The 26,013-nt window shown below is 37.3% G+C and overlaps 1 protein-coding gene across 1 annotated transcript; it reads right to left on the bottom strand.

The window, feature by feature from the left end:
• Window positions 1-14,429: 14,429 nt before the first annotated feature.
• Window positions 14,430-16,980, bottom strand: LOC127079545 (probable hexosyltransferase MUCI70). Its single transcript, XM_051019934.1, has 4 exons — window positions 16,598-16,980; window positions 16,316-16,519; window positions 15,481-16,041; window positions 14,430-15,045 (listed from the first exon to the last, which is right to left on the bottom strand). Exons 1-4 carry the CDS (start codon window positions 16,848-16,850, stop codon window positions 14,690-14,692), a joined length of 1,374 nt encoding a protein of 457 aa, XP_050875891.1. The 5' UTR covers window positions 16,851-16,980; the 3' UTR covers window positions 14,430-14,689.
• Window positions 16,981-26,013: the final 9,033 nt, after the last annotated feature.

A 26,013-nucleotide genomic window follows, 5' to 3' on the forward strand; every position in this document is an offset into this window, starting at 1 on the left:
TGAGAACTGTCGGGCTTTTCATCATAAGGTCCAGGACTTAATTGACGCCAAAACAATCAATTTTGCTCCTGTGCCGAATGTTGTGAACAATCCTATGGCTCAGCATGGTGCGCATAGGGTGAAGAATATGGAAGATGGAGAAGTTGAAGACTTGGTGGTCAGTGTTGATGAGATTCAGACTCCGTTGATGGTTGTGAAAGATCGTTTGTTGAGTGGGGGAGTATTCTCGGGCTGTGATCAGGGTTGTTCAGATTGTGAAGATTCAGCGAATGGTTGTGTACTGTTGAGGGCTGGTATCCAGAATCTGATTGATGAGGGTTGTCTGCAGTTTAGTCGGGCTGTTAAAGATCGTGGGGTGGTGTCAACTGTCACCATTTATTTCAAACCGTCCGAGGGATGTGGCCAGAGAACTGTCAGTGCACCTACAACCGTTGGTACTCCTGTTACCATTTCTGCCCCAGTAACCGTCAGTGCTCCCACTACAACTACTATTGTTGCTTCGGGTAGAAGGGCTGTTGAGAATAGTAGGGCTGTGCCGTGGAAGTATGACAATGCTTATCGCAGCAACAGAAGGGCTGAAAGTCAGGTCATGCCAGTTAATCAGGCTCCTGTAACGATTGATTTGCCGAATAGAGTTCCTGTGACTGTGAGTCCAGTTGTGGACAATGTAGGGGGACCAGGAGGGTTTACAAGGAGTGGTCGTCTGTTTGCACCACAGGCTTTGAGGGACAATAATGTCGAGGCTCTCGCCAAAGCTAAGGGTAAACAGGCTGCGGTTGATGAAGAACCGGTGCAGAAGGAGGCGTTTGAGGGTTCGTTTGAGAAAGATGTGGAGGAGTTTATGAAGATTATTAAGAAGAGTGACTACAAGATTGTAGATCAGCTAAATCAAACTCCGTCCAAAATCTCTATTCTGTCCTTGTTATTGTGCTCTGAGGCACACCGTAACGCCTTGCTGAAAATGTTGAATCTGGCTTACGTGCCTCAAGAGATTTTTGTCAATCAGTTGGAGGGTGTGATTGCTAATGTCAGTACCAGGCATGGCTTAGGGTTCACAGACTTGGATCTAACACCTGAAGGTCGTAACCATAACAAGGCCCTGCATATCACCATGGAGTGCAAAGGCGCAGTGTTGTCTCATGTGTTGGTGGATACTGGCTCGTCTTTGAACGTGTTGCCCAAGAAGACTCTGAGCAAGATTGATGTTGAAGGGGTTGTCCTCACTCCAAGCGATCTTATTGTTCGTGCTTTCGATGGATCCAAACGGTCTGTTTTTGGTGAAGTCACGTTGCCAGTGAAGATTGGCCCGGAGGTGTTTGATATTATCTTCTATGTGATGGACATTCAACCAGCATATAATTGCTTATTGGGGCGTCCATGGATACATGGGGCTGGGGCAGTTTCGTCAACTCTCCATCAAAAGCTGAAGTATGTCTGGAACGGTCAGATTATGACTGTGTGTGGCGAGGAGGACATTCTGGTGAGTCACCTATCCTCTTTCAAGTACGTGGAGGTGGATGGCGAGATCCATGAAACTCTATGCCAGGCGTTCGAGACCGTTGCTCTTGAGAGGGTGGCTTTTGCTGAGCAGAAGAAGCCAGGTGCCTCAATTGCATCATACAAGCAGGCTATGGAGGTTGTCAACTCAGGCAACGCAGAAGGCTGGGGCAAGATGGTGGACCTGCCCCTCAAAGAAGACAAGTTCGGTATTGGTTATCTACCTCTGCAATCAGAGCAGATTGAGCAGAAAGGGCCGAGTACCTTCACCAGCGCTGGGCTGATGAATCATGGTGACGTCTTTGCAATCGGTAGTGAAGACTGTGACAGTGATTGTGATCTGAACAACTGGGTTCGCCCGTGTGCACCAGGGGAGACGATCAACAACTGGACAGCTGAAGAAGTGGTCCAAGTTACTCTTCAAACAGAGTAATTTTCTTTTGTTTTTCATTTTTGCACAAAACCCTATGTTCTGCCCAAGGCATAGTGGTTCATTGTAGGGCCTCATCATGTTTTTCAATGATATCATTAATAAAGGACGTTTTGCAAACAATTTTGTGATCCCTGTCTTTCTGTTTTTATTTTTCAAAACAAATAAAAATGGCAATGTTTTTGTTTTTGTGACTTTCTTGAACTCGTTTTTCTAAAATAAAGCATTAAACATGCAGAATCGATCTTACGGATCCCACTATGAACAATTCTGTTATGGCTCAGTATGATTTCAATAATCCCATCTACCAAGCTGAAGAGGAGAGTGAGGAAGACTGTGAACTCCCCAAAGAACTGGTCAGATTATTGAAGCAGGAGGAAAGGGTCATCCAACCTCATCAGGAGGAGTTGGAGATTATTAATCTTGGTACTGAGGACGCCAGAAAAGAGATTAAGATTGGGGCTGCTTTGAAAGAAGACGTCAAGAGAAGGCTGATTGAGATGCTGAGAGAATATGTGGAGATATTCGCCTAGTCGTATCAAGACATGCCTGGGCTGGATACAGATATTGTGATGCATAGGCTACCTCTCAGAGAAGATTGTCCTTCGGTCAAGCAGAAGCTTCGTAGAACTAGTCCCGATATGGCTGTCAAGATCAAGGAAGAGGTTCAGAAGCAATTGGATGCGGGTTTTCTGTCAGTGACTACTTATCCCCCGTGGGTGGCCAACATCGTTCCCGTGCCGAAGAAGGATGGCAAAGTCAGGATGTGTGTCGATTACCGGGATTTAAATAGAGCCAGTCTGAAAGACGACTTCCCATTACCTCACATTGATGTATTGGTTGATAATACGACTCAATCCTCGGTTTTCTCTTTCATGGACGGTTTCTCTGGCTATAATCAGATTAAGATGGCACTAGGGGACATGGAAAAGACAACATTCATTACACCTTGGGGCACGTTCTGCTATAAGGTGATGCCATTTGGGCTGAAGAACGCCGGTGCTACCTATCAGAGGGCTATGACGACTCTCTTTCATGACATGATGCACAAAGAGATTGAAGTGTACGTGGATGATATGATTGCGAAGTCGCAGACAGAAGAGGAGCACCTGGTAAATTTGCAGAAGCTGTTTGACAGACTGAGAAAGTTCAAACTGAGGCTGAATCCAAACAAGTGTACGTTTCGGGTGAGATCTGGTAAGCTGTTAGGCTTCATTGTCAGTGAGAAAGGGATTGAGGTTGATCCAGCAAAAGTAAAAGCTATTCAAGAGATGCCTGAACCGAAAACAGAAAAACAGGTTCGTGGGTTTTTAGGGAGATTGAACTACATTGCTCGGTTTGTATCTCACCTAACTGCCACGTGTGAACCGATATTCAAATTGCTAAGAAAGAATCAAGCAATCAGGTGGAATGATGACTGTCAAAAAGCTTTTGACAAGATAAAAGAGTATTTACAGAAACCTCCAATCCTTATACCTCCAGTTCCTGGGAGGCCTCTGATAATGTACCTGTCAGTGACTGAGAACTCGATGGGGTGTGTATTGGGACAGCATGACGAGTCTGGTCGAAAAGAGCATGCCATATACTACCTTAGCAAAAAGTTTACCGACTGTGAAATCAAATATTAACAGCTTGAGAAAACTTGCTGTGCTTTGGCCTGGGCTGCTCGCCGACTGAGGCAGTATATGTTGAACCATACTACCTTATTGATTTCTAAGATGGATCCAGTAAAGTACATCTTTGAGAAGCCGGCTCTCACCGGACGTGTTGCTCGTTGGCAGATGATTCTAACTGAATATGATATCCAATATACATCGTAGAAGGCCATCAAAGGTAGTATTCTGTCAGACTACCTTGCCGAGCAACCGATTGATGATTATCAGCCGATGATGTTTGAATTCCCTGATGAAGACATCATGTATCTGAAGATGAAAGATTGTGAAGAGCCTCTTGTTGAGGAAGGACCGGATCCTGATGACAAGTGGACACTGATGTTTGATGGGGCTGTGAATATGAATGGCAACGGTGTTGGGGCAGTGCTTATCAATCCTAAAGGTGCTCATATACCTTTTTCTACCAGATTGACTTTTAACGTCACCAACAATGAAGCTGAGTATGAGGCTTGTATCATGGGGATAGAAGAAGCCATCGATCTGAGGATCAAAACTCTGGACATATATGGAGATTTCGCTCTAGTGATTAACCAGGTCAATGGAGATTGGAATACCAACCAGCCGCATTTGATTCCTTACAGAGACTACACCAGAAGGATACTGGCGTTCTTCAAGAAGGTGAAGTTGTATCATGTCCCCCGAGACGAGAATCAGATGGCTGATGCCTTGGCTACTTTGTCTTCTATGATCAAAGTTCATTGGTGGAATCATGTGCCACATGTTGCAGTGAATCGGCTCGAGAGGCCTGCGTATGTGTTTGCAGCCGAGTCTGTTGTTGATGAGAAACCGTGGTACTTTGATATCAAGAATTTCCTCAAGAGTCAGGAGTATCCTGAGGGAGCGTCAAAGAATGACAAGAAAACCCTGAGAAGGCTAGCTGGAAGCTTTTATTTGAATCAGGATGATGTGCTGTATAAGAGGAACTTTGACATGGTTCTGCTCAGATGCGTGGATAGACACGAAGCAGACATGTTGATGCAAGAAGTGCATGAAGGATCTTTTGGTACCCATGTTGGTGGTCATGCAATGTCCAAAAAATTGTTGAGAGCCGGTTATTACTGGATGACTATGGAATCCGATTGTTTCAAGTACACTCGGAAGTGCCATAAATGTCAGATCTATGCTGATAAGGTGCATGTACCACCAAGCCCTCTGAATGTCATGAATTCGCCTTGGCCATTCGCGATGTGGGGCATCGATATGATTGGGAAGATTGAGCCTACTGCTTCTAATGGACATCGCTTCATCCTGGTTGCGATTGATTACTTCACCAAGTGGGTGGAAGCAGCTTCCTATGCTAATGTTACCAAGCAAGTGGTTGCCCGGTTCATTAAGAAGGAAATCATCTGTCGTTATGGGGTCCCTGAGAGAATCATCACTGATAATGGTTCGAACCTCAATAACAAGATGATGAAGGAGCTTTGTAAAGATTTCAAGATTGAACATCACAATTCTTCTCCTTACAAACCGAAGATGAATGGTGCTGTAGAGGCGGCAAACAAGAATATCAAGAAGATTGTGCAGAAGATGGTCGTGACGTACAAGGATTGGCATGAGATGCTACCTTTCGCTTTGCATGGGTACCGTACCTCAGTACGTACGCCGACCGGGGAAACCCCTTACTCCCTTGTGTATGGTATGGAAGCAGTCCTACCAGTTGAAGTGGAGATCCCTTCTCTGAGAGTCTTGTTGGATGTCAAGCTTGATGAAGCCGAGTGGATTCGAACAAGGTTTAACGAGTTGAGCCTTATCGAAGAGAGACGGTTAGCAGTTGTGTGCCATGGGCAGTTGTATCAGAGAAGGATGAAGAGAGCCTTTGATCAGAAAGTGCGTCCTCGAAGCTATCAGACTGGTGATCTAGTTTTGAAGAGGATCCTTCCTCCCGGTACAGATAATAGGGGCAAGTGGACTCCTAATTACGAAGGTCCATATGTTGTTAAGAAGGTCTTCTCCGGTGGAGCCTTGATGCTTACAACTATGGATGGTGAAAATTTTCCGTCCCCTGTTAACTCAGATGTAGTCAAAAAATACTTCGCATAAATTGACCCGCTGGACAAAAAGAATAAAAGAGTCCAAGCAAAAAAGGGCATCCCGGCGAACCAAAAAAAAAAGGTTTGGGCAAAAGTTAGGGATAAAAAATGAAAAGATTGTACACCCGGTAAGTCGAAAACCCGCAAGGGCGGCTTAGGCAAAAATGGGTATTCCGGTGGATTGAAAACCCGAAAGGGCGATCCAGGCAAAAGAGGGATTAAAGCGAAGACTACAGTCTGAGTTATCTGTACTTCATCGCGCTTCAGCGTCTACAATCTCGAAGGATATGATCGGTCCAGTCATTCTTCTCAGAAAGCAAGGAATTTGGGGAGGAATTTGATGATCAGTGAGTCATAACAGAATTGGGAAATAGTGGATGCCGTGTTCACATTGCCACTAGGATAGATTTTTCCTTTTGTGCGCAATTACCTCTTCCTAGGAATTGCTTCCTGATGTATTTGCCTTTTCAGGCCCATTTTCAATCAATAAAAGTCGTTATTCAGATAAATTGCTCTCTTGTTTTTATTTTACCGTTTTGTTTGCAAAAACGTCCGAATTTTTGATAAACATTGCATATAAAAACATGGAGGCTAGACAATAACGTGCAGAAAGATAAAAAAATTGAAAATCATTTTGAATGTTGAGTACACTTGAGTGTATCTTGTCCATGCAATCCCCTGGGGCATGTTTGTCTTGTGGTTGCAGGTTATCGACTTTGATTCCTGGCTGAAGCCACGGTTTGATCAGGGATGTTGTCAGCACTGTCCAGTAGTGTGAGAGGGGCTTTCCCCAGCAGATGAAGCAAGTTCAGGACTTGTCTCCCCAGCATATTCAAGATCAGGAATTCCTCAGCAGGGTTGAGGATATTCCCCGACAGGCTTGGAAGTGGTTGTTGCCCCAAGCGAGTCTGAAAGCTATTAGAACTGTTCTTCCCCAGCAGTTGGGTAGCAAGCCTGAAAGTGGGTGTACCCCTCAGCTGTTATGAAGATTGTTAATCCCCACCGAGTCGGAAGGATGTTGTATCCCCAACGAAGGTGTCAGTGGAGTAGTTTATTCCTCAGCAGTCGGGTTTGAAGTACTGTATCCCCAGCATGGTTTGGTGTATTATTTCCCCAACAGAGTATGCCTTTCCCCCATCAGGGTTGTGAATGTTTTCCCCTAGAAGATCTCCTCAGCAGAGGTTTGTGTTGATGGTTTTCCCCAGTGAGTTCCCCAAGTGGATCAGGTTCGGTGAAAATTATCCCCAGTAGAGTTTATCCTACCTGTGGATTGGCAGCTATCCTCAGCAAAGGCGAGCATTGGTTGTTCCCCTAGCGGAGTCCCCGAGTGGATTGGGTTTGCTGAAGGTTGTCCCCGGTGGGATCTATTCTTTCTCCAAGCAGCAACGCTATTCCCCAGCATGAGTGAGAAGTTGGTGTTATGCCCCGCAGAGTATTCCTCAGACAGAGTCTCCCCACAGTGTTGGAGAATTTTTTCAGTTTGTGTGCTCAGCAGAGCAATCTGTTGGCTCCCCAGCAAGAGTTTTCATCATTTTGCATCTTGCATGTAGTAAACATTGCACCCTCAAAATGTCTAGCATTTCCATTCAATATGGAGCATTACGCCATAGAAAATTCAAACATATGCATTCATGTGTTAAACCTAATCAGACCAAATCCCCGGCAGGGGCGGATCGTTGTTCAACATTTGTACGACACATTTGCTACAGTTGCTCCTAACAGCACTCAGGATTAATAACTCCCCAGAGAGGTTTATTTCCTCACCCGCAGTGAAAGGAAAGCTTGATTCTCCCCAATGAGATCCCCAGCAAGTGTTTAGCCTTGCCTTGACATATTGAAGATGTCATTCTTGTGATACCGGTAAGTGTCGTGTCTGCACCCGTGTGCGTTCTTTCCTTGGTGTCGGTAAACACCATTGTTTCGGTGTCGGTAAACATCGAGTCTCACTCCAGTCATCGGTAAATGTCTGGTCGTCCCTTTTTGATGTCGGTAAACATCATCTTTCGATGTCGATAAACATCGAGTCTTTTCCCATTCATCCGTTGATGTCTGGTCACCTCTCCGTTGGTGTCGATAAACGTTGAGTTTTTCCCATTCGTCCGTTGACGTTTGGTTGTATCGCTTTTTCCCCAGTCGCCCGTTGACGTCTGGTTATATATATTGTTTTCCCAGCCATCGATAAATGTCTGGTTGTTGTTGTTAATGTCGGTAAACATCATCTTTCGATGTCGGTAAACTTCGAGTCTCATCCCAGTCATCGGTAAATGTCTGGTTATCCCTTTTTGATGTCGGTAAACATCATCTTCCGATGTCGGTAAACATCGAGTTTTTTCCAGTCATCGGTAAATGTCTGGTCGTGCGTCCTTCCTTTGATAAAAATCAAAGATCCCCAGTAAAGTCGTCGGTAAACGTCTTGTCGGGTTCCAGTTGCAAATATCTTCTTCTTCCCCAGTTGGAGATGCCATCGGTAAATGGCCTCGTCTTGCTTCGATATCGGTAAATATCGAATGCCCAGTTTAGCCGCCATCGGTAAATGGCCTCGCTTTCTTCGATATCAGTAAATATCGAATCCCCAGTCGGAGTAGCCATCGGTAAATGGTCTTGCTGAAGTTGATATCGGTAAATATCAAGTTGTTTTGAAGCCACCATCGGTAAATGGTCTTGCTTCCTTTGAAAGTTGTTTCCTAGCAGCCATCGGTAAATGGTCTTGCTGAAGTTGATATCGGTAAATATCAAATATCCAGTCTCCAACTAAGTAACCATCGGTAAATGGTTTTGCTTTCCTGAAGTTATTGTGCAGCCGCCATCGGTAAATGGCCTCGCTTTCCTTTGTATCATCTCCCGCAGAGTGCAAATTTCTACGTTTCTTGGGTATTCAATCCCTATTTACCCTGAAGGTCTGACAGTCGTTGCTCTCATCCATTCCGGTTCCCAGTTGATTGAATAGGGGCAGCTGTAGCATCTCAAATTTGCACCTCCCATTTGTACATTCATTTCATTTTTAGGTCATTAACATTGCATTAGCATTGCATAGCATGATACATCTCATCAGTCAAAATTGGTCAGGAGATTCGACTGTGCAAGGCAACAAGAGCATTCTCTATGTGATCAAAGCCCTAGGGTTGTTCCATTGAGCTCACATGACCCAAGGATCATTTGGAAGTAATTTGGCCAAGTGTTGAAGGTTCAGAACTCATCAGTGCATGTGCAAATCATCTGAGGCCTATAGAAGTCAACAAAAGTCAACTATGGATTTGGAGGTGGGAAGTGGTTAGAGATGCTTCATTCATGTTCAAACAAGTCTCATTTGGCATTTCAAACATCAACATTGAAGAATTTGAAGTCAGATCAAGACTTTCCAAAAATAGCAGGTGACCTATAATTTGAAATTTCCAAAAATGGAAAGGTTTTGGACCAACTTCAACTCAATATTACATCATTAATAAAGCTTCAAATGAAATTTTTTCCAACATTAAAGTTGAAGATCTTTCTCTCCCATTTCCAAAAAGTCCAAGATCATGAATTTCTCATGTGTGGTTGAGGAGATATGATCCAATCATGGCAAAGTGTGTTTGAACATTCAAATGGACATAACTTTTGAACCAAAGCTCCAAAATGAGTGGTTCTTTTTGCATTTTGATCCTTATGACTTGTAGTTTTCAAATGTACCATTACATGACTTAAATTTCCTTTGCATGGGCATGTGCTTATTCATGAAGTTTTTGGAAGAAAATTGCATAACATCATATTGAATGATCATGGGCATACAAAACCAATCCTAAAGCTTGCGTGGACTTATTTTAAATGGATTTGGGCCAGAAATTGGTACTGTTCACGTGCTTCCCATGCATGGAGGGTGAAGAACTCATTTTGCACTTACACCTCATAAGTGGCTAATCACATTTGCATTAGGCTTAAACTTGATTTAAACATCATTAGCATGGAGTAGATAAGGTTAATCTTAACTGCCTTGGCCATTAACACAGATTTCAGATCTGAATTTCAAGATTCACTCAAAATTTTCTCTCAAATTTTTTGCAAAATTCTTCAAACAAGAGCTATTCCTATTGCTTGATTCATGTTCATGAGGCATATTTGAGTAGGTTTGGACGTGAATTCGAAGCCAATCGTGCCAGTTTGGATCATATGCAAAGCTTGAAGGTTCCATGGAAATTGCAAATTGAGCTGGATTCAGTTGTGTTAGAGCATCCAATTCATCATCAATTACTTCATTGAGCATTGTAGAGGAGATTGGAAGCATTGCCAAGCCTTGTAGCACGAGTTCCAGGTTCTGCTCATCAAGAAGGTCAGAATTCGATCTCTTTAATTTTGCAAATTATTGTGATATTCATGTAGATCCTTGAATGGTGATGATGCTGGTGAAAAAATCGAGTAAAATGATGCACTATACATGAAGATACATGCATTTCAAGTTTTGATGACATTTTTTCTTTGCTTCGATCTGAATGATATTTGATGATTCATGTTAAAGTGATGCTTGATCTTGCATGAGCATGAGATGAGGAACCGATTGGCATAGGTTTTATTAATTTCTGGACATTTTTTTGGTTTTCTGGAATTGTGTTCATCGTGTTCATCCTGAAGAAGATGAACTTCATGCATTTCCAGATTGGCTAGGATTTTGCTACAGATTTGCTACGAAAAACTCATGCATTAGCTACGAAATCTGGAATTCTGGAAACACACTTGTGTTTAGGGCTTTAGGTCAAAACGCCACCGTTTTGGTTGGCGCGCTTGGAATTCAAAATTGGACTCGGCCAAAATGTCTAGATTGCTCATGATTTTTTTCAGATTTTTTTGGAATCATTTCTGTTTTTATTGAGATTTTTCATTCATGTTGACCATTTGGATGCTTTGAAATCACCTTTAACTTCATTTGATCATGAAATGCATTTGGTTAATGATTTTGATGTGAGCCTTTTTAGGATATATCAATATGTGTTTGAAGTTGCTTCATGTCAAGTTTGAGGTTCTGTTTTGACTTTTTTCTCCATCTTTGACCCTAGGCTTTGACCTAGTGGTTTGTGGCTTACATGTGGGCTTTGATTTCAGGTTTAAACATCCAAGTCCATAGTTGATGATGCTTCCTCATTTGAGCATTGATGTTTGCTCTTGATTACTAACACTTGTGTGTTTTGTAGGTTGATGCTAACTCATTTGAGTTTGCCTTGTGGCTTGCACATTGTGAACATTGTCTATCTGTTTGTTATTGCCTGTTTATTGTTTGTCTGTACAGTTGAACTGATTGGTTTAGATTTTTTCACAGGTACCTAAGTGGCTTTAAATTCATTTGAACTTGCTTTGCTAGCTTGTGATTTGCTTACCACTGAGGTATAATTCTTCTGACTTCATGTAGTCTGGAAGACCTGTCCTATTATGTGGGCAGGCACCTGTCTGAAGCCCTCCTTAAGAGGCAATGCTTGTGAATGTTTAATTTTGTGCCAAGCAGGTAAAGACCTCTTAAGAGGCAATTGGCAGATAAAAGAGATGTGTAATCCATCTCCTGCTACTCAGTGTGTCATTCACTTTGCTCACACACCATGTGTTGATGCATTGTGAATAGAAACCCAAGATCCTGTTGTGTCAGTCATCTGTGGAGAAGAGTTCCTACATTATGAACTCCCACCCTTTCTATTTGAGTCAAGCTCTCCCAGGCCAGGGATAAGAGCTGTGAGGTCTTACCCTCACTTCCCATTTCATCTGCTTCACCCTAACTCTCAATGTTAGGGTTAAGAGCTACAAACACCCCATTCCAGTTGGCTTGTTTTTACAGCCTAGCCTTGTATGAGCCCAAGTGTGTGCATATAGTGTGTGTGCTTGCTTTATTGTGCTTGTATGTGTTTGACTGTGCTGTTTAGGATAGCTTGCTCCCTGTGCAAGTTAGGATAGAAACCTTAACCTAGGGCCATTGTGGATTACATGATAACTATTAGGCTCGAGTCAGGCTCCCTTCTAGTTTGTCACTTCCCAGTCTCTGGTTAGGTTAGAAGTTCTTTTCCTGCGTAGGGGAACTACGTCGCCCTGATCCTCATACCAGATGAGGTACGTAGGCAGGAGATGAGCTGATCTCTCCGGGTGCCCTTTTTCTTTTTCAACCCCTTTGTGTGTGTTGGAGTCTGACATAAGTCCAGCGATTGGCAGTTGGTTTCCTGTGTCTTGTTTGTTTGTGTGGAGTCTGACATAAGTCCAGCGATTGGCAGTTGGTTTCCTGTGTGTGTGTTTGTTGGTTCGGAGTCTGATGTAAGTCCAGCGATTGACATTCGGTTTCCATGTTTGCCTGTTTGTGTGGAGTCTGACGTAAGTCCAGCGATTGGCAGTCGGTTTCCTGTTTGTGTTTTGTTTGGTGTGCGTTAGCCGAGCTACGAGTGCTCTGATTCTTACTCTAGTCAGAGAAGATACGTATGCATAGGATGCGACATCCTAGCGAGCACGTTTCCCCTATCCCGAACTACGTCGACTCTGATGTCTGTGCTTGACAGACTACGTAGGCCCAGGATGCGATATCCTGCCGAGTCCCGTTTCTTTTGTCTTTCTGTGTTTCCTTCCAGCCTTGTGCAGTTTGTGAGCAGTTTCTAGCAACCTTTCTTCTATTCTCTTGTGCGTGGATCCCGTCGAGTACGACGGATGCGTAGGGGTGCTAATACTTTCCCTTCGCATAACCGACTCCCGATCCCATCTTTCTCTGGTCGCGAGACCATGTTTTTTCCAGGTTTACTTCGAGCGTTTCCTTTCCCTCCTTTGGGATAAATAACGCACAGTGGCGGCTCTGTTGTTTCGTTTTTCCGCCGGTTTTTCGCGTAATGCGACAAGTATCTGCTGATAGGGATGAATGTCATGACATCCAGTTTGACATTCAATAAATCATGTATTAGCTAATCCTGCAGTATACTACTCAAGTATGTCATGACATCAGCCAAGACATCAGAGTACAGCTAGATATTCTAACATACAATGCAGTCAAACAAACACCTCCACAGCATGTCATGACATCAGTCAAGACATTAGAATCCAGCTAGTGTTTTACCATACAATGCAACCAATTAAACACCTACAATGACCATCTGGGTACAAATGATCATTCTTGTCTTGAGGTGTAGATGATCACATTAGCCTTGAACAGATGGTCAAATTTGTTAACTTGAGCACACATAATCATTTATTTCCGTGTGATGCAGATGATCATTCCTTATTTTTAGGGATGAATGATCATTGTTCATCTTGTGCAAATGATCATTTATACTTGAGGTCTAGATGGTCAAACTTGTCGACTCTAGTTTAAATGATCAATTCTTTTATAGACGATCATGTCTTTATTTCCCGTTGACAATTGAAAATATTCTACATATGAAAACAAACACATTAAAATATCAATTGTTTTTAATTATATTGTTATCATCAAAACTCTAAAAATATAAGTTATTGATCTTCAAACCATATTTGATTTAATATAATATAACATTAAATAAACCCATGTCTGCAATAAACAAAATATATATAACAATTAATTCAAGAAAATGAACAATAAAAACCTCCTTTATTTATATTAAAAAACACATGGTCAAAACCAAATAAAACCACATTTCATTAGAAAATAACATACTTTACTGTTTCTTTTTACTGAGCATTTGGCTCGGGACCACATTAGTTGGCTCAATACCACATTAATTGATGGCCAAAATAGAAAACTTATATCTTTAAGCAGAAGACAATAGAGGCGGCGAAAAATGATTGATGTGCAAGAAATAATGGCCTAGAAAGACACATATTCAATTAACGGATAACAAGGATAACATGTGAGTGACGAATAAACTTCAATTGCGATTTTAGTTATTTCCTCCGTTTCTTTTTAAGTGTCACTTTCTTGATAAATTTTTGTTTTTTTTTAAGTGTCACTTGCAAATTTCAAGGTAGTATTAAATATATCTTTGTCAAAATTACCCTTATGTAATTATTATAGAGAGAGAAAAAGTAAAATGAATGTAATATATAATTAAGGGTATTATAGGTAAAAGGAGAATTATTGTTTAAAAAGTAACAATAATGATTAACTTTCTTGGTATGTGCAAAAAGTCAAAAAATGACACTTAAAAAGGAACGGAGGGAGTATAACTTAATAAACTCGAGGCTTCAATGACATTAATAATGTTTAGGTTTTGAGTGATGGTATTGAGCTATTTTAGACGATTAAAATTCTTAAATATCTTAACGGTGTTTTCGAAAGTATTTTATTTTTAATTAAATAAAATGAACTAACATATACGCCATGTCAAACATAATTTTTTTTTATAATAATAGTTTATGTGTGTCATAAAAAGTTAGGGGGTCAAAATTTTTTAAAAAAATTATAATTTTTTTTTATATTGACCCAAATAATTATAATCTTTTATATATATATATATATATATATATATATATATATATATATATATATATATATATATATATATATATATATATATATATATATATATATATATATATATATACTATTTTCTAAATAAAAACTAACAACGAAAATTGAAAAAAAGCACATACATGTAGTGAATGAAAATATAGTTTTATTTTATATTTTATAATAGATGGTTCAAACTTTGAACACAAGTTTTATTATAACTCTTCTTTTACCCTCTTATTCCATTGCTTTCTCCGTTCCAAGCTACGTATGAATTACGGAACTTCTCATTTTTTAATAACAAAATCATTCTCCTAATGATTCTTTTGTTTTTTGCTTACCTTAGAACAGCATCAACAATTAAAAAGCAATAGAAAATGAAGCAAAGAAAAGATTCGTAAAAGAATAAATACAAATAAAAAGACAAATTAAGGAAGGAAACATTCCTGCAAACCTCTAACAGGTTGTCAGTTTTCTACAATTTAATTAAAAAAATCTGTTTACACCAAAAAGAAAAAATGTTGCTTTTGTCTTCATTTCTAGAATACACATGCAATTTAATGGAAACTCTTAAATTAGGGTTTTGTATCTTTAATATTTGTTTTTACTTATTTTCTACTCTTGTGTTGTGCTAGATGAATCATTATCAATCATTGGATTCAGCCCACATAGTAGAAAGATATTTGTGGCACCCACCACAACAGCTACCATTCTTAACATACAAATCTGCCTCTGCCCTTTTTGTTCTTCTTAAACTAGACACTTTCTTCAAAGTGGTCCCATCACTACTCTTTACATTGTGCCTATACTCAACTGCCACTTGTTCAAATACTTCAACCTCAAACATGTTTAGCTTTAGTTTGGGATTCATGTGATCCCTAACAAATGCAAATGGTAATTGATCTCTTGGATTAAATGCTTCTAACTCATTGAACATTAGACAAGAAAATAAGTTGTTTCTTACTCCATGTTTCCTCAACATCAATGCACTGTCCGGTACATCTGCGAAAAGAAAGCGACACTTTGACATCGTTAATAATTTAAAAAAATAGATGAATCAAATGTAAATAAATATGTTATAAATCTGCCATTATTTAAAGTTGGACATACATTTGTTTATAGATGTCGGTTCTACGTAGATATATTATCTATATCCGAAGTTTAACACATTATTGTTCAGAGGTGTCAGTGTTATATAGATGTGTCAGAAGTTAGACACACATTTATTCAGAGGTGTCAGTACTACAAAGATGTGTTATTATCTGAAACTAGACACACATTTAATTAGAGATGTCAGTACTACATAGATATATCATTATCTAAAGGTAGACGATATTATATGATGTCTCAAATTTCCAATCAACTTTTAAGATGCATGGTTTTATATCTTCATTCTTTAAGTGCAATTTATGTGTCAAAATTTGAAAGAGTAGTTACCTGATGGATAGGGCTTCTTACTAGGACTCCATGGTTGCAATCCATTTTCACAATAAGTCTCTATTTGTATCTTCAAACCATTAACATCCCACCATTTCTTCCACCTAGCAGTAGCCATAGCCTCTTCCATTGTATGAACATAAAAAGGGTGTTTTGAAATAGCCATATCCACATTCTCATTCATAACAAGTGAATGAATCAACAACAAAGGATCAACCATGAGTTGCAACTTTGCATCAACCCAAATGCTGAATTGCGAATTCGGAAAAAGCCTATGAACCAAATACTTTGGTATAATCCCATTCATTGCTGGATGCTCATACAAACTATCTTTTGCAACTTTCACAATCCTCCACACACCTATTTTGTATTCATCTGATTCTATTGAAATCAACCCATGATGTTCTAGACCTTTGAGAGTAACATCGTCGACGAACATGACGAAACACACGATTTCTAATGTTTTGGATCCAAGTCCCTTTGGTTGTCTTATTTTGTCATGATCATTAAAAATTGCTGAAACTACCACAACGTTGTCACACTTTTCCATTGCAATTTGGTCTGCATTAGAACACAATATCCAACATAAGCAAAAAAAACTTGAAAATGAATTGACGATACTGTTATTTGCCGTTTTATGATAAAGTGGTTAATTCGCACTCTGACGATAATTGCCATCAGGAACTCCTGTATAGACCGCGAAAGTCTTACGCAACCGGGACCCGCGACGTTATTTAAAACTTTAGCCATTAAAATTGTATTAATCACAATTCTATACAATACCAACTATTATGATTGAATTGAGATTTAAACAAGTGATTCATGAAAAACTAACCAGAGTTACTGATTGGAAATCCCTTGAGAAATCCACATGGGACATCAATGCTATCATTTTGATGATTAAAATAAGAAAACCTTGCAAGAGTACTAAGATTTCCACCAAAAGTATCAGCATTACCCTTCAAATACCGTAAAACACCATCATAACCTCGAGAATTCTTCCGCAAATTCTCGATTTCATCGACAACATCCCAATAATCTGAATACATAAACAACAACCCATTAACAAAAAGTTATGATCTTGATCATAAAATAATAAAGGGTCGTTGTGAATCACCTGAGAAGAAAACAGGGGAAGAACACGTGGAGCGAGTGGTTGAAACAGCGTATTTGTGTTGTCCATAGGAAGAAGGGTAATTGAAGAGAGAATTGAGGATTGGATCTGAAGGGGATGATCTGAAGAAGCATTTGGATTGAGAGAGAGTGGTGTAAAGAGCAAGAAAAAGAGTGGCGAAGAGGTAGAAAAGTGAAAAACAGAGGAGTTTTGATTTGAGAATGAGAGGTTTGGAAGTTGTTATTAGCTTCCCCATAATGATATAATAAAAAAGTGATTATTTTTGGGGATTCACTTTTTTGTGATGTGGAAAATGTGATTTTGGTTAATGTTGTTGAATGAGGCTTAATGAGAGACGGTTACTTGTCAATTTCACTACCGATATAAAATTTGTTATGTGGCATTTCATGTGAGCAACTTCATAAAAAGAACCATAGTATAAGTTTTCTTTACATAAAGACTAAAGATTATAGTATTATATAAAATTTAAATGGATATGTAATATATAATAGAAATAATGTAATTCCTTAATACTCTAAGTAGCGATGATAGTTGTTCTATTCACTTTTTCTTCATTTTTTGTATTGGTTAGAAAATTGATTTAAATCAAAATTTATCGAGGTTAGAATCGTGAATGAAATCATTTATTTTTAAAAATATTTCAAGCACTCTCAAATGACTTAGAGTTGAAATGCAAGAATATCCAGGATAATTTCGTTTATACTCGAATTTGTATAAGATCGATGAAAATTCGAATGTAAGGAAGAGTGTCTGGAATTTTAGTGAAAAAATATATATATATTTTTGTTATGTTTTTCTAAATCTCAAATGCTCAATTTATAAGTTAAACTGACGTTGTTTCATAAGATTGCGACCCTTGATAAAACACACACTTTCAAGAACACTTTTGATAAGTGTTGCATTGTTTCGCCTACAACAACATTTTTCAAACGTTACACTATTTCGGCTACAACAACACTTTTACCAAATGTTGCACTATTTCGCCTACAACAACAGTTTTCAAGAGTTGCATTGTTTTGCCTACAGAAACAATTTTCAAAAGTTGCATTATTTCACATTCTACATCACTTCACGACGTGTTGCCTATTTTCGAATTCAAACCTACTACAACACTTCACGAAGTGTTGCCTATTTCTGAATTTAGACCTACTGCAACACTTCATAAGTGTTTCTTATTTCTGAATTCAAAAATTAATCTTCACTTGAATATGTTCTTGTCATTTTGAAACCCACTCCAAATTATTAAATGTTAATAATTTACAACAATCCCCCTCTTGTTCTAATAATGACAAGATCAATTTCAGAAAAGAAGAAATAAAGAATGTTAATATAGTTAAGTATCTTTCGATTTAAAATTTAACCTTAGTGAGGACAATGCAAAGTCTAATCAGAATGTTAGGTATCAATGCTTTTAAACCATTAATCCATATGATTAGACTGACGTTACCTTACACACACTCTTTAAGGATTCTTCTCCTGCATATCTCGCCCAACACTTATTTATGACCATATGCTTTCCTGTTTCATGAATTTTTCGTGAGAGAAACTCCAACTCTCACTTTGAGACGACACCATCTCGAAATTCACATAGGTGAAGTTCATATTGTATTCTTTTCCATGAGACACATACCCTCGGTATTGAACTTCATTAAGAGCTTAAATAAAAAACCTCAACCCTCATTTTTAAAGGTCAACATTATCATGAAATGTTAGACAAACATCCAAATCAACGACTTGTTGTTACCCATTGAATCTTGAGGTTATGTTCTGTTAACGTAAGATTGGATTGTCGCCATTGTCGGAACTCTTAAGAAGTTTCAACCCCATGCCTCTCGAGGTTGTTTTTACTAAGTCTCTAGCCAGTGGCTTAGTAAATGGTTCAGTCAAATTATAGCTCGTTTGTATATAGGTGAATGAAATGATTCCATCTTTAATCAATTTTCTCACAAAATAATGTCCAAGACATGTGTGCCTATACTTTCCATTATATACTCCATTGAATACTCTAGTTAGGATGACTTGACTATCACAATATATAAACACTTTTGAAACATTGTCCTTAGCTAATGGAATCTCCAACATAAGGTTCCCTCAACCATTATGCTTTTTGTCCAGCTGCCGCAAGAGCCACAAACTCTAAATCCATGGTCTAGAGAGTAGTGCATGTTTATTTCTTGCTCTTCCAAGAAATTGCACCTCCAGCTAATATAAAAATATCTACCTAGTTCCAGATTTATAATCTCCAACACTCGATATCCAACTCGCATCGGTATATCCTTCTAGTATGGCAGGAAACCTACCGTAATGGAGGTCAAAATTGTTATTTTCAAAAGATAACCAAGATTCTTTGTGATGGTCTTCCAATGCTCACAATTTGGATTGCTAGTAAATCTCCTCATTTTACTAACTACAAATGTTATGTCAGGTACATTGCATCAACTACATTAGACAACCAATTGCACTTGTATATTCCAATTGAGCCATAATTATTCCATCATTATTTTAAAGCTTGACACTAGGATCAAATGGAGTATACACTTTATTAAAATGTAAGTGTTTGAACTTATCAAGTACTTTCTCAACATAATATGTTTGACTAAGTTCATAACCCCCACTATTTTGCTTTACTTTGATCCCCAAAAGCGTGTCAACTAGTCCAAGATCATTCATGTGGAAGTTAGAAACCTCTTTGTTTCTAAAATTTCATTCATCTCGTTGCTAATGATCAATTATATGATCAACATGAAGACAAATGAATACCATAATATTCTCACACAACTTTGTGTACAAACACTTGTAACAAGAATCAGATGAAAAAGGTTTTTAGATAATCATGCATGATGATGCAAAAAAGTTTTAGATGAAGTGAGATATGAAATTATGAGCAATTTTAAAGTAGTATAGTATAAATTTCAACGAGCACCTTATTTATGTTCACTTGTCTCAAATCTTCACTTGAGTTTATATGCTAAATCTTCTTGATCAACTTCATTATTGATGTGTACGACACTTTTGAACCTTTTCTTCTTTGATAATCTCCGTCTTCATCAAAATTGAATTGGATATAAGATGTATTCATCATAATCTCCCCCTTTTGATGATGATAAAATAATTGAATTTATGTTGTGATAATGATTGAAAAGTCTCCCCCAAGTTGTGTGCACCCCTTTAATTGGTGAACTTTGCAATGACAAAGTCAAACTTTTGATATTATTGTTTCATGCCTATTTTAATCCATGCAAGGATTTGATAAGCTTGTACGCTATTTGTTCATTACCAGGAAGCATATAACCTTTTGCTTTCTCCATGTAAATCTCCTCATCGAGATCTCTATTTAGGAATGTCGTTTGACATCCTTTTGATGAACAATAAGGTCATGCAAAGAAACTAATGCAAACAATACTTTTAATTTTCGTCATCCTTCCTAGCGGTGCATATGTGTTGAAATAACCAACACCTTTCTTTTGTCTAAAATCCTTGACTACTAATCTATCATTGTAGGTGTTTAGTGTCTCATCACTATGATACTTACTTCTAAACACCCTCTTGCATCCAATAGGTATTGATCCTTTAGGAAGATCGATAAATTCTCATGTATGGTTTGAGATTGTTGAATCCATTTCGTCTTGGATAACATCCTTCCAAAAAACAGAATCCTTGAAGCTACTGCTTCCTTATAAGTCTTAGGATCATCTTCCACTTGAAGAATAGGAACGTTACAAATAAAATTTTCACTATTTTATTGTACTAGACAAAAGAAATAAATTGATTATCGATTTTGTTTGGTCCTTGATCCTTAGTCATTCAGACTCTCTTGCTTATCCTAAGTTCGAGTTATTTTTCAAAAACAATCCTGACGAACTTTTGGTTTGTGTTTCAATAATCCGTGGAGAACTTTCCTCAAGAGACTCTTTATTTGTGGGAATCTCAAATGTTTATCCTCCGCAATAAGGTTATAAATAATTCCACATATTAGACTCTAAATTCAGAAGTCTATATAAGTCACATGATCTTCATATGTCTTATAATAATAAGTCTCTTTGAACACAAACAAATTATTCACATAGAATCCAAATCCAAATTTATTTTATAATTTGAAATCATGAACTTATATAAATTTGATCACTTAGATTAACAAATTTTCTTTAATAAATAATTTCAAAATATAATAATAAAAAAATAAAAATAAAATAATAAAAAAATATTGAGAGTGTCAATGAAAAAAATCATTATTAATTAATATGTTCATGCATTTTATATATATATATATATATATATATATATATATATATATATATATATATATATATATATATATATATATATATATATATATATATATATATATATATATATATATATATATATATATATATATATATATATATATATATATATATATATATATATATATATATATATATATATATATATATATATATATATATATATATATACACACACACGTTTCCGTTTATGCTATTGCTTTATCTTATAAATCACAATAATGAATGACTTATGATTTATCTTACAAATCATAATAAAGAAGGACATATACTTTATATATATATATATATATATATATATATATATATATATATATATATATATATATATATATATATATATATATATATATATATATATATATATATATATATATATATATATATATATATATATATATATATATATATATATATATATATACATACGTTTCCGTTTATGCTATTGCTTTATCTTATAAATCACAATAATGAATGACTTATGATTTATCTTACAAATCATAATAAAGAAGGACATATACTTTATGTATAAAACCAAACAATGATACAACTTACGAGCTTATATATTTTATTTTGTTTATTTAACATATTGCACATAAATAATATCCATGTCATGTTTTTTTTAGTGTACAAAATAAACTCAGTATGAGAATAATAAATAATAAATGCGTAAATAGTCTTTTGGTTCCGGTAAGTTAGTAAGTTTTTGAATTTAGTTCATATATTTTTTTTTTGTCTGAGTCACTATATCTCATTTTTGTGTTACCGTTAGTCTCTGAGGTTATATTTCTGTTAAAAAAAGGTGATTTGACAAACGGTGCACACATGGAATTGTTTTATATTTCTTTATTTCCCACTAAAAATGCAATACTGTTCAGAAAACATCTTTTGCTTTTAGTCCGTGTAAATTAGGATTTTGTATGTTGGAAGAAAAAAGAAACTCAGGTTGTGGGGGGAGGAGACGAAGCAACGAAGATGACAAAATGCTAACTTCATGACCTAGTAACACATAATCACATCTTTGGAACTCAATCTCATATATAATATCTTCTTTCTTCCTTCTATCGGTGAGTCAACTTTGTTCATTGTGTCTTTTTGAAACTTGCATATTATGGAGTTCAGTTTGATTTTTCATTACAGGGGTAGATTCGATAGGGATTGTTTAGTATATTACACATGGGGAAATGAGCATGCAGTAGAAATAGATCCAGATAGGTGGAGCTTATTTGAAGCAACATGTATCATGAAAGAGTTAACTGAGCTTGAGCATTCAGGGTATTGACTATGGTGGTATAAAAATGATGTTGATAAGTATAGTAGAATGGTTAGTGATAGGGATGCTGATAAGGTATATCAATATGACATGGTAATGAAATGTGCAATTCACATATATGTTGAACATAAAGGTAAAGGCAATGCAGAAGGAGCCGATGTAGGTGATTTTCAAGAAGATAATGTTGGTGGTGTTGAACAGATTGAAGAAGCTAATGTTGTGATGTTGAACAGGTTGAAGAAGTTAATGTTGGTGGTAATGAGGATGAAAGGGGTCTTGGGATGGACGATTGCTTTGATGTTATTGAAAATCAAGTTGAAGAAAAGGGAGAAAGAGGTAGGATAAAAGTTGTAGCAAGGAAGCACAAGCATACTCCAAAGAAAGTACCAATTGGTGTTGATAATGTGGGGTCATGTAGTGGTGTGGATAATGAGATGGTCATTAACTATGTTAGTGAAGAGCTTGATAGCAGTGACTCAGATGCTTCTGATGGGGAGAAGGAACAAAAATATCCAAGGTTTAAGATGCATGATTTGGACAAGAATTACATCAAAATGGGATTGAAGTTTGTATCACTTGGAGAATTTAAAGAAGTAATAACTGAGTGGTCGATATTAAATTGGAGACAAATAAAGTATATGAAAAATGACAAAGTTAGAGTAAGGGTAATTTGCAAGGGCAAATGTGGGTTTTTAGCACCTGTAAGTAAAGTTGGGAATAAACACACATATAGAATGAAGAAATGAGTTGGAACACACACGTGTGGTAGGGTATTGAATAATAGTTCTGCCACTTTGAAGTGGGTTGAAAAAATGGTGGCGGCTAGGATGACATCTTCAGATGGTGTTAAGATTCGTGATATTGTCTCTGAGATTAGGAGTAACTTCTCTGTTGGTATAACTATAAGCGGGGCATGGAACTTCAAACAGATTGCCAAAGCTCTTATTGAAGGTGATGTAGTAAAACAATACAATCTTTTATGGAGATACTCTATAGAGTTAAGGAAAGTCAATTCTAGGAACACTTGTAAAATTAATCTGACAAGGGTTGGACCAACAATACAAACAAGGTTTATCAGCTTTTATTTTTGCTTAGATGGGCTTAAGAAAGTCTTCACAACATCTTGTAGGCCATTCATTGGAGTTGATGGATGTCATTTTAAGACTAAGTATGGAGGGACTCTTCTTATTGCAGTTGGTAGAGATCCAAATGATCAATATTATCCCATAGCTTTTGGTGTATGTGAAACTGAAACAAAGGAGTCATGGAGGTGGTTTCTCACCTTGCTTTTGGAGGACATTGGTCAAGAAAAGAGGCCGGTTTTCATCTCCGACCAATAAAAGCTACTTTCATAACTGTAATGTTTTTCTGGATCTCATATCTAATTATATAATATGTTTTAGTTTTCATCCCTAACTATGTTAATTGATTTTGGTTTTCATCCCTAACTTTGCAGGTTTGATCCATGTCTTTGAAAAATTGTTTGAGAGGGTAGAACACATACTTTGCCTTAGACATTTATATGTCAATTTCAAAAAGAAGTTTGATGGAGGGACATAGATCAAAGACTTAATGGTGGATGTTGCAAAAGCCACATATATCCAAGTCCGAGATGCTAAGATGAAAGAATTGAAAGAGCTCAATGTGAAAGCTTGGGAGTGGCTGTCAGACATACCTACCAAAGCATGGTGTGAGCATGCATTTTCTTTTTATCCTAGATGTGATTTTATTATGAATCATGTATATATGGTATTTAATAGCACTATATTAGTGGCATGAGATAAACCAATATTAACTATGTGTGAATGGATAATAAGCTATCTCATGAATAGAAATGCCAACTTAAGAGAAAGGGCTGATAGATGGAATCATAGGATAATGCCTAAACCTAGACTTAGGTTGGATAAGGAAGTGAAACATGCAGGGAATTGGGTTCCTAATTGGTCTGGTGACACATTATGGCAAGTTGAACATACCCATACCAGGAATAGTTTCATTATGGATACTTCAAAGAAAACATGCACATGTAACTTTTAGGAACTAGTGGGCATTTCTTGTAGACATGCAGTCGCTGCATTAGGTTTTAGGAACCAATCCCTCGAAGATTTTGCTGATGACTATTATTCCAAAGATACTTATGAGAAATGCTATGGTTATAATGTAAGTCCTATTAATGGACAAGACATGTGGCCGGAGGTTGACATGGAAGAGATGTTGCCTCCATCATATAAAAGAGGACCTGGACGACCAAAGAAGCTGAGGAGGAGGGAACCTGATGAGGACCCTAATAAGGTAACAACACAAACAAGTTATTGTTGCACAAGATGTATTGTACATGGCCATAATGCAAGAAGCTGTAAAATTCAAGTAGTTGACCCCGAAGCTCAAAAAAGAAAGGTATTGAACTCCCTGTAACTTTGCATATGTTATTAATCTCATTGATATGTTACTAATGTTCTGACTTGTTTGTCCATAGAAAGCCAAAGAAATCAGCAACAAGACAAGGACAAACTCAAACTGCAACACAAGAACAAACTCAACCTACTGAAGCTTAAACTGCAACACAAGAACAAACTCAACCTACTGAAGCTCAAACTACAACACAAGAACAAACTCAACCTACTGAAGCTCAAACTGCAACACTGGAACAACCATAACCTAATGAAACTCAAATTGATGTTGAACCTGAGTTTGAAATGCTTGTTGCAAATCTTGCAGCAACGTTTGAGGCAAATCAAACTCAACCAAATCTTGTTGTTAATGGACCAGTTGCATCTGCACCAAGTCAACCAAATCATAGTGCACCAGTTACATCAACTCAGGGTGAACTTGTTATATCTTCACAAACTGATGATGTACTTGACTATATTTTGAGTGCACATATTCCAACAATTGATGATGTACCTGATGCACCTGCTTCTACCACCCCAAGAGTTCTTAAACTAGTTGAGTTTAATATACCATTTCATAATGATTTGGAATTATTTTATTGATGCACCTATAATATTCTATATTTTACAGAAAAAGAAGATATATAAACCAAAAGTTGCAAGAAAATTGGAGTTGAGGAGAAGCTACAAGACAAGGGTCCTAAGATGCAAAAACCTGAAAGGAGAAGGAAATAATCAATCACAGCCTATGGATGTGGACAAGGATCCATAAGCATCTTGTTGGTGTCTTGCACCTTTATTGTATTTTGAGACTAAAGTCTATGCCCTTTGACTTTATGTAATTCTGAGACATATAACATCATTGTGGTTTATTTATGGTGTGTCTTTGATGCACTTTGAGACAAAATTATTTGCCTTTTGACTTTAAGTAATTCTGAGACATCTTTATGATTTATGTATGGTGTGTCATTGTTCTATTTTGAGACAACTTTACATGTCTTTATGTTCTACAATATTAAGTAAACGCATGAAATACAGGGATGACATAGAAATATCACATTAAAAAACAGGGATGTAATACAAAAAGCTACAAACATATAGGGACATAACTTCAAAATTTCTAATTCATTCAATAATTAATCCTTATAGGGACGAAATTCAACAACTACCTTTCTTCTAGGGATTAAAACCAAAAACAAATTAAGACACCATGAACATGAAAATCACTACATTTCTGGTAAGCAAAGAACAAACAACATGAAAGAATCAATAAAAGCTTAAACATTTTGGTCTTCTTCCTTTCGTTTTCCAACTTCAATTTCATCTTCTCCTTTTTCCTAGCTTCAAGATCTTTAATGACGCAACCTAACTCCTGAACTACCTCTGAGAAATTGCATCCGATTGAGTTTTTATGTTCAATTGATGTGCTGCGTTTAACTTCATCATCCC

This window comes from Lathyrus oleraceus, chromosome 1 (assembly GCF_024323335.1).
Source record: "Lathyrus oleraceus cultivar Zhongwan6 chromosome 1, CAAS_Psat_ZW6_1.0, whole genome shotgun sequence".
NCBI classification, from domain to species: Eukaryota; Viridiplantae; Streptophyta; class Magnoliopsida; order Fabales; family Fabaceae; genus Lathyrus; species Lathyrus oleraceus.